The sequence below is a fragment of the Orbicella franksi genome, chromosome 4 (assembly GCF_964199315.1).
Source record: "Orbicella franksi chromosome 4, jaOrbFran1.1, whole genome shotgun sequence".
In the NCBI taxonomy this organism is placed as follows: Eukaryota; Metazoa; Cnidaria; class Anthozoa; order Scleractinia; family Merulinidae; genus Orbicella; species Orbicella franksi.
Genome location: NC_138148.1, coordinates 29,272,311 through 29,286,281, shown reverse-complemented (window position 1 = coordinate 29,286,281; position 13,971 = coordinate 29,272,311). Strand labels below are relative to the sequence as shown.

General features: G+C 40.5%; 1 protein-coding gene across 1 annotated transcript; it reads right to left on the bottom strand.

The window, feature by feature from the left end:
- Positions 1-242: 242 nt before the first annotated feature.
- On the bottom strand, positions 243-13,858 carry LOC145483825 (mitotic checkpoint serine/threonine-protein kinase BUB1-like). Its single transcript, XM_081462370.1, has 18 exons — positions 13,685-13,858; positions 13,420-13,479; positions 13,170-13,308; positions 12,545-12,741; positions 11,845-12,002; positions 10,669-10,862; positions 9,879-10,067; positions 8,758-9,242; positions 7,664-8,325; positions 6,843-6,951; positions 5,405-6,186; positions 4,796-4,929; positions 4,301-4,387; positions 3,819-3,908; positions 2,868-3,022; positions 2,200-2,359; positions 1,288-1,397; positions 243-1,138 (listed from the first exon to the last, which is right to left on the bottom strand). Exons 1-18 carry the CDS (start codon positions 13,834-13,836, stop codon positions 970-972), a joined length of 4,032 nt encoding a protein of 1,343 aa, XP_081318496.1. The 5' UTR covers positions 13,837-13,858; the 3' UTR covers positions 243-969.
- Positions 13,859-13,971: the final 113 nt, after the last annotated feature.

Below are 13,971 nucleotides of genomic sequence, written 5' to 3'. Positions count from 1 at the left end.
ACCGGCGGCTGGACATTTTGAGGACCATCGAGAAGACCCTGGGCACGAGGTTGAGATTGGCCTCCTGAGGCCCTCCCGAAAAGCTGGACGCCTTCTGCAAATTTGTTTTACCCTTAACGAGTGCTGGGCGTGGTTGGATTTTCACAGTAGCGCCCCCCCCCCCCCTCCCATATAATTCTCCCTCTCAATCATTATGAAGTCAAACTGTACAGCTTATCACTGAGTATTCCTTCTTTATTAAAATGTGTTTGAGTGTCTACGAATGATCACGCATTTGATTTTACTTTGTACTTTTTCCTTCGAGAACTCAAATGAATAAAATACACCATTGACATGGGTGCCAGTCTCTGACTTGTCAGCGACCGTAATACTGATTAAAGGAAAACCATCCAATATAAACACGACAGAGAACATTTCCGGCCGACCATGTTAGAATCTCGTTATCAAAATCTACAGCAAACACAAAATAAAATCCCATAAGCTGTCCCCTGACATCGAAAGGAAATTTAGAATTCTCCGAACAAATGCCACATTCCCTGCCTTTTTCTAGCTTTTCCCAAGTCCTTTCCGTAACCTTTGGCAACCATGTGACAAAGTGCACAGACATTTACAAACAAATGCTAGAAAAACTTTCCCAAGTAGACTATACATCGCTCCATGTGAAACCTTCCTTGATGTATACGAGACCCTTCTGTACAGAAATAATTACAATCAACAGTTACAAAGTTGGTCGCAACCGTATTTTTCGAGAAAAACAAATGAAATGCTGATAAAATACTCGAGCTCAAGGCGGGAAATTTTAGTACAACTTTTACAGCAAAACATACCTAAACGCAATGCTTCGCAGTTTAACACTAGTTTTCGACTGTACGTATTATATTTGAAAAACGTTCATCGACGGAAGCCCATCAAGCGTCAGTGTCAATCACACACTTAGGATGCCAATCAAAAGCGTTTCAAGAGATCAGCCTAAAACATCAACACTTCATGCCTCTGCCTTTGTCTCGAGCAATTTTCATCATCCTCAAGGTACATTCTTTCAAACTCCTCTCGGAAACCTCGTAGAGACGGCTGCTCAGAACAGCTTGGCGTGTTTAACAGTGAGTCAAAGAGCTTCTCCCAGATGGGACTCCAATGCCTAAAAAAATGATAGAGTAGCAAATGTTTCTTTAGTTAATCCTGATAGATCTATAATAAAGTGGTTTTACAAGCCTTTTGAGCGCGTCCCAAAGTACGAGTAGTTACTTCAGAAGCCAGCGTGAAACCGATTACTGGCAGTATGCATACCTTTTAAACGATTTCGTAATTTTCCATCTTCCCTTCTCGTCCTTGAAGACTTTCATGTAATCAAGAAATATGAAACAGTGAATTGTGCCCAATAAGCCGTAAGTATCGACCTGTAGGATGCAAAGAAGCGAGAGCCATTAGTCGGTACAAGAAAAGCCAGGCTGAGCCACAAAAATCACCTTTAATGTTACTAGCCACACCACTAAAGAACATCATTTTATATCAGTCAAATATTTCTTGCATTTTGATCGGTTCTTAGTTATAATTCCATCTATGATATGCGCCTGCAAGGAATCATGGTAGTTGCATTCATCATCTTGGACTGGGTATTTGTTTTGATGAATACAACTACCATGATCATCCCTGCAGGCGTGTCTCTTGGAGCACATGAGCTATTAGAGGACAGACGCATAGATGACGTCATGAAACAGTGTTTTTGTTCTGTATCTTTATTGTATAAAACAAATAGATTTCATACGTCTGTTCAGCAATAGATCACAGAAGACGTCAAAATGCGGTAAGGACATCAGTAACGTACTCGGCTATTGCCTCGTCTGCCTCTTCTTACCACATTTTGACGTCAGCCGTGATCAATTACTGGACAGACGCACAGCAACATGGAATCTATTAGTTAAATTGTGACTTGTTGTAACAGAAGCCTCGCTACAAATAAAAAAAGAGTAGTCCCTCTATCGCTTAGTTTGTTGTTCGTGACGAGAAAGAAAACAGCGAGAAAAAAATGGCCTCACCCTCAAGATTTCACGCTGCCATTTTTTCCCTCGTGGTTTATTTACGGTCTCGCTCGACGGACTAAGCGAAAGAGGGACTACTCGTTGTCTACGCTACAAAAGAAAATCACACTAGTATTAAGAACATCTTTATTGTTAGTTGCAAGCTGGGTTCGTCAGGTACCTGTGTGGTCCAAGGTCTTGATTCTTTCATCTCTATGCACTGGAAATCTTCTGTGTAACAGTTTGTGTTGAATGTTGTTCCAGCTGGAAACAGAGTCATATCAATGCTACGACCAAAGTCTATCAACTTCAAGCAGGCGCCATCCAGAGTGTCTACATCACTGAAAACACAATCGGCGTTATTTTAGAGACGAGTTTTTTTTATCACGTAAATAATCGATAATACAGCACTTCCTAGAACAAATGCCCACTTTGAATAAAAGAGCCAGCAGACAATGTCGCCATTCCCTCCCCTACCCAGTTGTCTTTTGCTATTACGGAGGGGCGGGGAAGGGAGGGGAGAGAAAGGGCAATTACCAGCTGAATTCGCGGTTTTTGTCACCTATGCTGCTAGGTAACATGACTTCTCATCCTTGCGATACACTAGCATGACAGTGTTCGTGATACTCGCGAGTACTCGCGATTGTTTTTGGATACAGACCGTGGGGGCTACAGCTGACAAGTAATCGATTATCGTATTAACAATAAAGAGATCTTATTGCCCAGAAAAAGGTGAAGCAACGACAAAAACAATACGCTTTGAGCAGACAACAACTCCAAAAGTCAGGGCGGGAATAGAAGCGTCTGATGGGAGAAGAACGAAAAAAAAAAAAAGAAAAAAAAAATTACCTATCCAAGACAAGGAAGTTGTCAGGTTTGATATCTCCGTGAATGACATCACAAGCGTGCAAGGTTTCTAAGATTCTCAACAGCGCGATAGTGTAATAAAACACCACTCCTTCCTCCATAGTCTTGTTCTTCACCTTGTATTTGTTCACCATGTCCTAAGGGAAAAGATCTCAAATGTAACCTTTGTGAAATATCACGGGATGAATTAAAGCCAGCTATATAGCCTGAGTAGTGGGAAGCGCGGTGGCCTCATGGTCAGTGCGCTCGACTCCGGAGCAACGCCAAGCGGTCCGGGTTTGAGCCCTGGCCGGGGACACTGTGGTGTGTTGTTGGGCTCACGGTGCCTCTCTTCATCTAGGTGTACAAATGAGTACTGGAGAATTTAATGCTGGGGGTAACCCTGCGATGGACCACCATCCCATCCAGGGGGAGTATAAATATTCCTAGTCGCTTCATGCTACTGAAACCGGGATAAGCTCCGGCTTGATGAGCCACTTGGCTCGTATGCAGACTTTACTCACCCTACCTTTTATAACCTGAGCTTCAAGGGTCCCTTTTTGAACGCACAACATACTTCCCCTGTCAGACATCGGCGACTTGAACCGTGTAGTTCATGTCATTGGTTACTAATTGATTCAAAACCAAAAAGCAACGAATCCGTGAAAGGGGGGCGTTTACTTTTTGCCGGAAAAACCCCGTTGGGGTGACCCCGGGTCCGTACAAACTGGGACAAAAGAACTGCCTCCAAAGGTAGTTAGCGATTGAGATGTTTGGTTAATTGGTAAACAACCACAGTAACGCGTTGTCACAGTTTTGATTATCTAGTTTTCTTTTTCTAGCTTCCTCATAGTTGTAGAATGCATTTCTATATTTTCTATATTAACACTCTGGTTTAATCCAAAGTTTGTATAGTTTGTGCTATCCTGTTGCCTTATTACTAACACTACTTACCAAGATAGTACCAAGCGGTTTGTACTTATCCACCAAGACTGATGAATTAGAGTACACAAACGCTGCCATTGGATTCATAAACATTGCCAGCTGAGAAAAACAGAAAGCGGTTGAGTAAATTACCACGCTACAAACAGGTATTCTGCTAATGAAATTTGAACTTAATTGCCAGGTTTAGCATAACAGTGATTTGATTCTGTTACATAGAGTACATACTTGGAGGAAGTGGTATTTTGAGTAATTTTAGCCACGTCCAAAATTACCTTTAAATTGAAGGACCCCTAAAACTAAATAATAATAGTTTCTCATGATAGAAAAACGCTAAAGAGATAATAAACCGTCAAGTAACAAGGATGGTTGAGGATGGAGAAGATTGTCACGGATCACAAACGACGACCTTGAAAAATTTAGGCTAAAGTTTTCAAGACGCGCAAAACCGTGACGTGGTTCCTTTAAGATTGCTCGAGCAGCGATAGACTTACCAGTTCTTTCGAGCAGCCACGCGCTTGAATTCTCATTTGAAGCTGTCTGCTTACATAGAACTCCCATTCGATCGAGATCCTCTGCACCTGTCGGTCGTCAAGTTAAGATATACAGTTCATGTAAATGAACGGGATGTTAGCATATGACCAAACGCTAAGTTAACACACAACAAAACTTTTCCGAGTTCCTGTTGTCTGGAACAAAACTATTCATATAGAAAGATGTCCCTCCTGCAGGTTCTTTTTTCATGCAAATCAAACTCATTTTCATATGAAAGGTTTTGCACGGGACTCGTTTTGAAATAGAGGCACAAGGTAACTCGAGAAGGCCTACTGGACAATCACGATCAGTCATGCAATGAGCCAATCATAACTCAAGGTGAATAAAGCGCGGGAAAAATGTCACGTCAAGATTGTTATTGGTCAGGTATCAGGTTCATGCAGCTTTCTGACAACGAACTGTAGTGAATATTATAGGTGAAGTGTATTTACTACCTTCAGCACTACGGCACTTTCGTCATCTGTTTCAAAATCATCTTCATCAGCATCTCCTCGTTTATTAGCCAAGTAAACTTTGGCAAAAGCTCCTGATCCTATCAGCTTTTCAACATGGTATGTGTCGTCGTCACCTTCAAATAAGTAACAATACATAAATCTAAAATTCAACTATGAAAACACCTTAAACTAACCCCTTCCTTAAATAAGATAAGATAAGATGAGACAAGATAAGAATAAAAATAAAAAAATCGACAGAACTAAGCTTTTGTCGAGGCCATCCCTTTGGCGAGGGAGTCTCTGCATGCTTAATAATTCTTAGAGCTCGTATACTGTTGCGCGAATTCCTCTTTGACTTATTTCATGCATTTCCTCGGCGCTCTACCTTAACCTAAGTGAGTAAAGTATGCTATTTTGTGGTTATTCTTTGGCTTGTAATTTTACGCATCGCGAAAAAAGCTTGAATGTGCATAAGGTTATTGTGACAGCTCTGCTGAAAACGTATTTTCGTTAGTTGTTATTCCTGTTGCGTAAAGTGGCTTGGATAGACTCTCTAGAAGATCAGATAATTTCGCACTGACAAACTAACATGTGTAATTGCAAACCTACCTAAACTAACTGAGGCATTGGAAACGATCCTTGGAACTTCTTTGCTTGTCGTAACAAATCCTTCATACGTCGACAGAGGAGGATTTATCCTTTGAAGAAAATCGTTAACAACGTCGCCAGCGAAAGGGTTGACCACAGAACAACCACCGTTGTTCGCCTCTGGAGCAGTATCGGTTTGGCAAATGCTTGTCTCTTCTTGTATCTTACTCAGTTCTAAACCATTGTGCTGCGACGCACTGGCGGAACAGGAAACTCGCCTGGATGATCCATTGGAAGAATGGCTGGAATTTGTAGATTTGGAATCCTCGTGGCTTCCCTCGAATATTGGACTCAGTACTTTGCTGGGAGTTGACATGAAGCTACCACCTGCTTGAGCCCCATCCGCGTGCGCGGAAGAGAATTCACCTCCGTCAGCAGCCAAGTCATTCAATTCTGGCATTTCATTGGTTGGGCGAATTGTGCTCCATGGAATGCTGGGAAGTGACATTGGACCAATCCCATTGCAGAACGGAGTCGAGGCCATGCGTGCCGCGGTAGCAAAACTTCCAGAGGCGATGCTCTGATCGTGAGTGAAATCCGCCAGGGACACCTCGCTGGTTTTATCCTGTGGCTGCAAAGGTTGATAATTCTTGAGTGGTGCATTTTCATCGCTTTCCAAGTTTTCCATCAGCTCGTCTTGCTCATCGTCAACATCAACTGGACAGATTGGAATTCCCACGGACGGCTGAAGGATGCCGGCCAAGGGTCGGTGGGTTGGTTCTTGATGGATACCTGTTGGTGGCCTGTCATTGAAATAGAACAATAAGATAACCTAAGGCAATTGCTTCTAACATAAAACAAGATACAAGTAGTATCAGCATAAATTGTGGCTTTTCGCCCGAATAAAGAGTCGTTAAAAAGAGCTACGTCACGGATTGCACATCTTGAAAACTTTAGCCTAGATTTTTCAAGTTCGTCGTTAAAATCCGTGTTAATCTTCTCCATCCTTAACCATCTATGTTCCTTTAAGATTTATTATTATCTCTTTGGTGTTTTTCCATCTTAGTAAACTACTATTTTCAGGTTTCCTTCAATTTAAAGGTAATATTTTACATGGCCAAAATAACTCAAAATACCGTGACTGAACTCCTTAACTACATGTACTTTCTTCTTCTGCCAGACAGATACATGTATCTGAGATTCGACCAGATAGATTCCACAGTCATACGTTTAATTACACATCTACACCCAGGATCCGTGTAGAGTGTGTTTGATTCTTTCTTACTTACACATAGAAATTAACAAAAATGACCTCTTGTGCCATGGAATCAGCATGGAAACTTGTTAGGTCGAATCTCAAACAACTCTAGTTGAGCGGGTTAGTACTGTCGAGACAAATCATTTTCAGAATTACAGAGTGAGAGAGGTAGAGCAACAGATGTAAATTGTCCAAACATACATGTTTTCTTTATCTTCGGGTCCGTTCTCTGAATTCTCTACTTCGTCGTCTCTCTTATCAGCAGCAGTCTCATCGTAAATAGCAAACCCAGCACTGCTTCCGAGGCCACCTTCAATGAAAGACGTAGATTGAGGGCATTGTTTTTATTTATGATATGACACAAATTTAGTTGAGTATTATCTCCTGTGACATGTATGTATTACTATACTTGTATACTTACTATACCAAATATATTTAGTGACAAATGCAGATTTATCACCAATAAATTGTGAATAAGTGTAATTCAGGTTAAGCCAGCGGGTTCACACCCTCTGCTTGGGGTAGTCAGATGGTTTTGCAAGGGTCTCTGGACCTTCAAGTTTTAAGGGTCAGGTCATATCTTTTGTGTTGCATCACATTTATGTTACAACCATTTGTCCCCAACTCATCTCTCCCCTTATTGTGCAGTTCCAGAAAATATCCATACTTCCCCCACAGAAGGGAATTTTTCTAACACCTGCCCACCCCTCTGGAAATTCCAATTGAGCTTCATACATTTTCTTTAAATTTTTTGGTCTTACAGAACCCCCCCACCCCTCAGGAAATTCCAATCCCTTCTGTGGGGGGAGTATGTTCAGTTCTGGAACTGAACATTATGGGTAAGAATAAATTAAAAGTAAAAATTTTCTCCATTGAATAAAAAGATTCCAGCAGTGTGATGGCACCTGGTGGTTGCCGTTGTTATGGTTATCCCCCATAGATGCACATGTATCATTGCTTTTTCCCAGTTATCAATAATTGAGTAACATTGAGACAATTTGGATTTGAAATTTTGAACCTACCCATTCCACCAAAACCGGTTGAAAATGGGTTGACAGTGGTGCAGTCGTCATTGCTGAAAGCTGCTTCAAAGTCTTTGTCCATCTGATCCATTGGCTGCTGAGCAACGCCCAAAGTCAAGTCACGTTCTGAGTCAAGAGGTCCACTAAACATGTCCCCCACTACCATTAAAGCCTGTTTTGTGAACAATGTTGGCGATGGACCTGTCAGATTGGAATTGTTAAAATCCCCAGACCTGTTGGCATCTGGAGTTCTAAGTGCCATTTTAAATTTGTCAGTAGTCACTGGATTGCCGTTGTTTGGCGTATGTGTGAACACTGAATCGTTGAATTGAGTGGCCCCCGCATGTAAAATAACAGGAGTTTTTACTTCACTGACAGGTTTACAAGACACATTTTCCACATCGTTGCAACTGGAGAGGTCAAGAAGCCTGCTTCCTTGTGGAGGGCGTAAATTGTTTGTAGTTAACTGATCTTGATGTTGTCTGACTTTGACAGGTTGGAATGCTGATTTTTGGTATCCACACTGCAAAGTACTTGGCGGCATGGCATGAACTGACTCAGGGCAGCTTGTAAATGTGTTTAAATTCTCTGCAGAGGGATGTGAAGCATTGTGTGGATCTGCAAAGGCAAGACCACATCTAGCAACAGGTTCAGCACCCACACTGTGGAAGAAATGAGCGGACTTAAATTTCACTGATTTTGATTGCCATTGTGTCCACCCACAAGAGTTTAATAACCTTTTTTCAGAAGGTTGGCTACACAAAGTTTGGGAGCTGTGACAAAATGACAAAGAAAAAACAAATGAAAAACAACAAGAACAACATCAAAAAACAAACAAGAAAACAAATAAGGGGTAATACCAATTGACTAATACATGTACCTGGAACAGGGGGTGAGGGGCAGGCGACAGGACAGGACACATACCGACAACAAGATGCTGACTGAAATGCGTTTGTTTAGAGGTATGTACAGCAATGTACCATCACTAGCAAAAATGTTTTGGTAAAAGCAAAAGATGTCTGTCAAACTCACTTGTTAGCCTGCTAAATATGTACATCACTGGCCAGACCTGCGCAGAAAACCTAATAATGTACCTGTGACTTGGCGGCATAGAATGAAGATATCCATCGGTAGCTGCAGCACCTGATGTCTTAACTACACTCTTTTGGCAACTTCCAATCTCCATGGCGCAGGGCTCATTACCACGACATAAGCTCTGATCTCCTGCCATCTGCTGTGCACTGGAAGGCACACTTCCAGATAGCACCTTTTGGGCCCCTTGCTGTACATGTAGATTTGTTGAAGTCCCCTGTGTCTTCAAACAAGCAAAATATCTTCTGGCGAGAATTTCTTCGTACTGAAACTCACCCTCAAGTAAGGAGTAAACCTCCTTTTTTGGGTACACGTATCTAACATTTTCTGGTTGCTTATCAATAACTGGTGGTGTGTATGTCCCATCCCTTATCTTGGAAAATATCCGAGCAGCACGAAGCTCTTCAAAGGAAAATTCCTGTGTTCCTGCATAAATCTTTTCCTTACAATACATAACTCTGCTCTTCTGGCCCTCTGCATTTTCTGGCTATAAGTAAACAGATGAGCCAAGGTAAGTGCTTTTTGAAGTGTTTCTACTCAATAAATTTCTTTTGAATCAGATACTAGTATGATCCATGCATTACAAGAGAACAGTTCTTAGGCGTACATGACATAGTCAATGATCAAGGGTTTGTCAAACTTGGAAGTTTTCCGATGTGAGATAATCAACACAGAGCAAAAAGATGGATTGACTTCTTTTCTTATGTTGAATGTTTTAGAAGCAAAGATCTTTCAATATGATTGTCTAGTGAGACAAAATAACTGGATTGATCGTCAACACAGAGAAATGTAGTCGCCATTATGGTGACTAAACCAGAATTTTTGCTGAATTTTGGTCGCCAAGGATGAAATGTTAGTTACATTGGTGACCGTATCGGTCACAATTTCGAGCCCTGGGATGGCTTCTAAAATACTACGCCTGGTTAAGCCTGTAGTCTTGTAAAAGAAAAGGGCCAAATTGGCCCCTTCTTCAATTTTCTGGGGGCCATCTCTGATTTCAACGTGGGATTCCCGCAATGGCGCGCTCTGGCGGAAACACTGATTGTTTATAATAAATTGTTGTTCTACGCTTTTACTTCCAATGAATATAAAAATGTAATGTATACATGTACAGCAAATTTACCTTATTTCTAAGAGCATCCATCACTGAAGGTTTGTCTGGTTTCCTTGAGCTCAACACTTTGTCAAACTGCGAAACATGCTGAGGAGTGGGGGGAGGGTGGTTGGTAATGTCATCGTCCACATGGACAGAGAAAGCAGGCTTGTGTGGAATGTCATTAGTAGCTACAGATGGTTGATGTCTTTGAGAAACCTAAAATGAAATTATAGAATGATGTGTGTCACTTAATAATGACCAGTGGCTAAATAGAAATCAGCAGTCATTGATAAAAATAATTATGTGCACTTGGTTTCACATCTGTACCTCTGCACAAGAAGCATCCAAGATATCAGTGGCAAAATATTATACGAGTTGACAGTCAGAGGGAATCTGCATGTAATTAATAAATGTACTATATACATGTACATGTACAGTAGGTTGTAGCTCTTCAAAGACCTGTGTAGTGTCACTCCAGCTATGTCAGAACATATTACATTTTTCAGCTTGAATTTTACACATCTCTTGATTTAGCCTGATCGAGGCTATTGGGTAGTTTGGGATGAGCAAAATGGTGGGTGAGTGATGTACATGTAGATGCTTTTTGTTCATCCCACTAACTCATCCCACTAACTCATCCCACTAACTCATCCCACTGAAGGCCAAAAAAAATGTTAATAAACACTAAGCACAAATTGTTTGTACACTGTAATGTACATAATGCATGTAAGTATGTAACACCACTGTACAATGTACATGTATGTAGATGAATACAAAGTAAACTACAGTGTACATGTATGTATTTTGTTGGCTCTACCTTTGCATCAGTCCATTTCCCTGGCTTCTGAGTGTTTTCCCTTTTTATCACTGGTTCAGTGGGTGGCATTTGCCACTCCCCTGTAGATGGGGGTAACGAGCTTTGTATACCAGGATCTTCATCACAGAATATCTTGAAGCCATTACTGGCTGAGTTTGAAGTTGGCATGGCAACACCGATCCCACCTTTTTTAGCTGAAAAAAAAAAGGTGGCGAGACAATTACAAATTACTTCTGCAATCAATAATTAAATATATTTAAAAGAGCCTGCACTATTCAATAAAGATAACCTCTGTGCCTACATGTGCAGGTTCATACAAGTTGTTAGTAGCTAAACAAGCCAGAGAATAGAATGAAAATGTTCCACCTTCACCACCTCAAAAAAGGTCTGACTGCAAGTGTTGGTTCATACACTGTTAGTAGTTTTTATTGGGAAAAACTGCTTTTATTATTGAAAAAAAAAGCATGTACACAAGCCACAGAATAAATGATTATTTAATGTTCTGCCTTCTTCACCTAAGTCTGATTATGCAGGCTACTGTACCTGACTATTGTGTATGTAGGCTATACTGTACCTTACCATAAGTGTTATTTTTGTGATTGTGCAGTTCCAGAAAACATCCATACTCCCTCCACAGAAGGGATTGGAATTGGGGGTGGGGGTTCTCTAAGACCAAAACATTTAAAGAAATGTATCAAGCTTAATTGAAATGTGCCTTTCGTGGGAGAGGTAATTAAGATATTTTCTGGAACTACACATTATAATTAATGTTTACTACACTATAAGGCTAAAGAATTATTAACAGGAATGTCAATAATTAAGGGTCGTAACCTGTAACGCATGTTACAGCAGAGCAGGGTTTTAGCCAGATGGGTGTCCAGGCTGTGGATGGCCACTTTCTAAAGAAAATTGTTTTATCTTTCATAATTATGTTGCCTATTTTTATAAAATGCTCATTTGAGCAGGCCCTATAGCATACTTTGGACGGCTTGCAGCAGAGTATGCTTGATCACCCTTGATGCCACTGATCAACTTGCCTGTTGTCGATACAGTTCATAAAGTACACATCGTAGTAAGTTTGCTACCGGTAAGAAAATCTACGCTACATGTGAATCAAAACTTAATGACAGCTGTGTATTAACAAAGCACATGTGGGTGCCTTGTGCAATAACTTACAAAGAGTGGCATTTCCAGTTCGCTTAGTCCCAACAGTTCCTTTCTTCCCTTGACGTTTTAAGCCTCCAAGAGTTGTTCTCTGAGGTCCAGACTCCTCTGCTAATGACACTTGTTGAAGTCCGTTTGAAACTTTTTCAGCCAGACGTAACTCAAACGCTCTGCAACATAAAGGTGATGACAATCATATCTCAGTCAACAACAATGTGCAACAATCAAGTTATAAAAGAGTATTTACATTTTGATACATCCCAAATACATGTAGGCTCTTTATTATTAGCTATTTTATAATTATTAGCTGAGAGTGAGGTCTTTACTGGAAAATCTCAAACTGAGACCTTGCCTTGTTGACCAGGTGATAGTGAGGTCAATACCGTGAGGCCAACGTTTAAGATTTTTCCATTATGACCAAACTTTGTTTTTGGAGGCCTGTAATCTGCCTCTGGGCGTCATGGAAGAATAGTGCCTTAGAATTAGCCAATCTGAGCTCTAGATAGTCAAACAAGATGGGCAAAATCATCCCCACAGCTGGTCAATTTGCCTGACGCCCAGCCCTTAATGGAGCCCCTGGGTGTGACTGTCATACATGTACATGTATGATATTTGTGTTTTATTTGATTTGATTGAAACATTTGTCAGTAGTGCTTGTTCTGCATGGAAGGGTTTGTGCATTAAATGTCATTAAACATGAATGTATTCTTACTTGTGTTGCTTTCGCAATCTGTCCACTGGTTGAGCATTTTTGTTAATCCCCAAGTTAAATACTTCATCAGCTTTGTGATAGTCTTCAAGACTCTCAAGCAGCTTGGCCCATGATTCATAAAACAAAGCCAGACCACTGCATACTTGTTGACTGTGCATGTAGTTGAAAATATCTAAAGGTTCTGTGCAGATGTCAGTCTAAAAAAAAAATACAGAAGTTATTATTTTGATATCAGTAAAGCTGAGATAAATACAGATAAAAATATCCAAGGCTTTCCTGTATTCTGATTGGCTGTATTTTCTATGGCACGGTATAAATTTACTCATACATACGAGCTCCAACAATTCTGCGGGATTCAGTTTCTCTTCCTGGAAAATATACATTTATGTCTTACCAATTGGCATCACTGACAAGCCAGCTTTTAGCTGACTCTTTGCATCGCTGTACTTCAACTTTTAGTTTGGTTGGCAATGGGATATATGAAACATAACATTACGTCCATATTTTTACATTGTACATGTATGTCAGTTTTATTTACATGTAGTGTATTTGATCTACAGGTAATTAAAACCTCAGTCAGGGAATTTTTGGCTATATTATTGATAATAAAATCGATTTTACTCACATAACGAATCCAAACTTTCGCGTATCGTTCATCATCCTTGTATCTTTCCTCATCTTTGAAAGTTGTTATACAACGCTCAAGTAAACTTCCCAGATCTTTTCCTCCTTTAGGAAAGTTTTCACCCGTCCATACAATGTACCTTGATAATATAAATCAAAACAGGGTATCGTCAGGCAGAAATTAATATTCTTACCTTGCATGTTGCACGTGAAGCAAGATATTTGCAAACTACATGGTATCTGTCGCATACCTGTACCAGATATCTAAAGGGTCTTCACCTTCGTAAGTTCTGATCTGCGCTTCAAATTCTCTGAAAAGATGCAAAAATATAACTTAAAATTCATCTGTTCAATTGACCAGCCTTTGGTTTTGAAGATAATGTTGTAAATGTTTTTTTTTTAATTTGATGAATTTTGATTGTGTAGTTATTAGTAACTTAGTAATTTAAGTAATTGTTCCTGAAAAGCCCCATTGGGGAGGTAACAATAAAGTATGTATGTATGTAAACCACTCACCGTTTCTCCTTGTAAATACGCGTTTGATCGACAGAACTTGGAGCAAGAGCGACCGCCAAGTTCGCCATCTTGCGACCTTGTTTCATGGGCTGCACGTTCTCTTTGCTCAACTCCCATTCGTTAGCACCGAAGGAATTGGAACTTGCGTCCATCTGTATAAAATCTGCAACCTTTTAAAAACCGAATCAGCGACGAAAGAGACTAAATTTCAAGTTTTAAAATGGACAAAGAACCGAACATCGACGATCGGGCGTTGAGTTCAAAATTTCCCGCCGTGTTACCGCTGT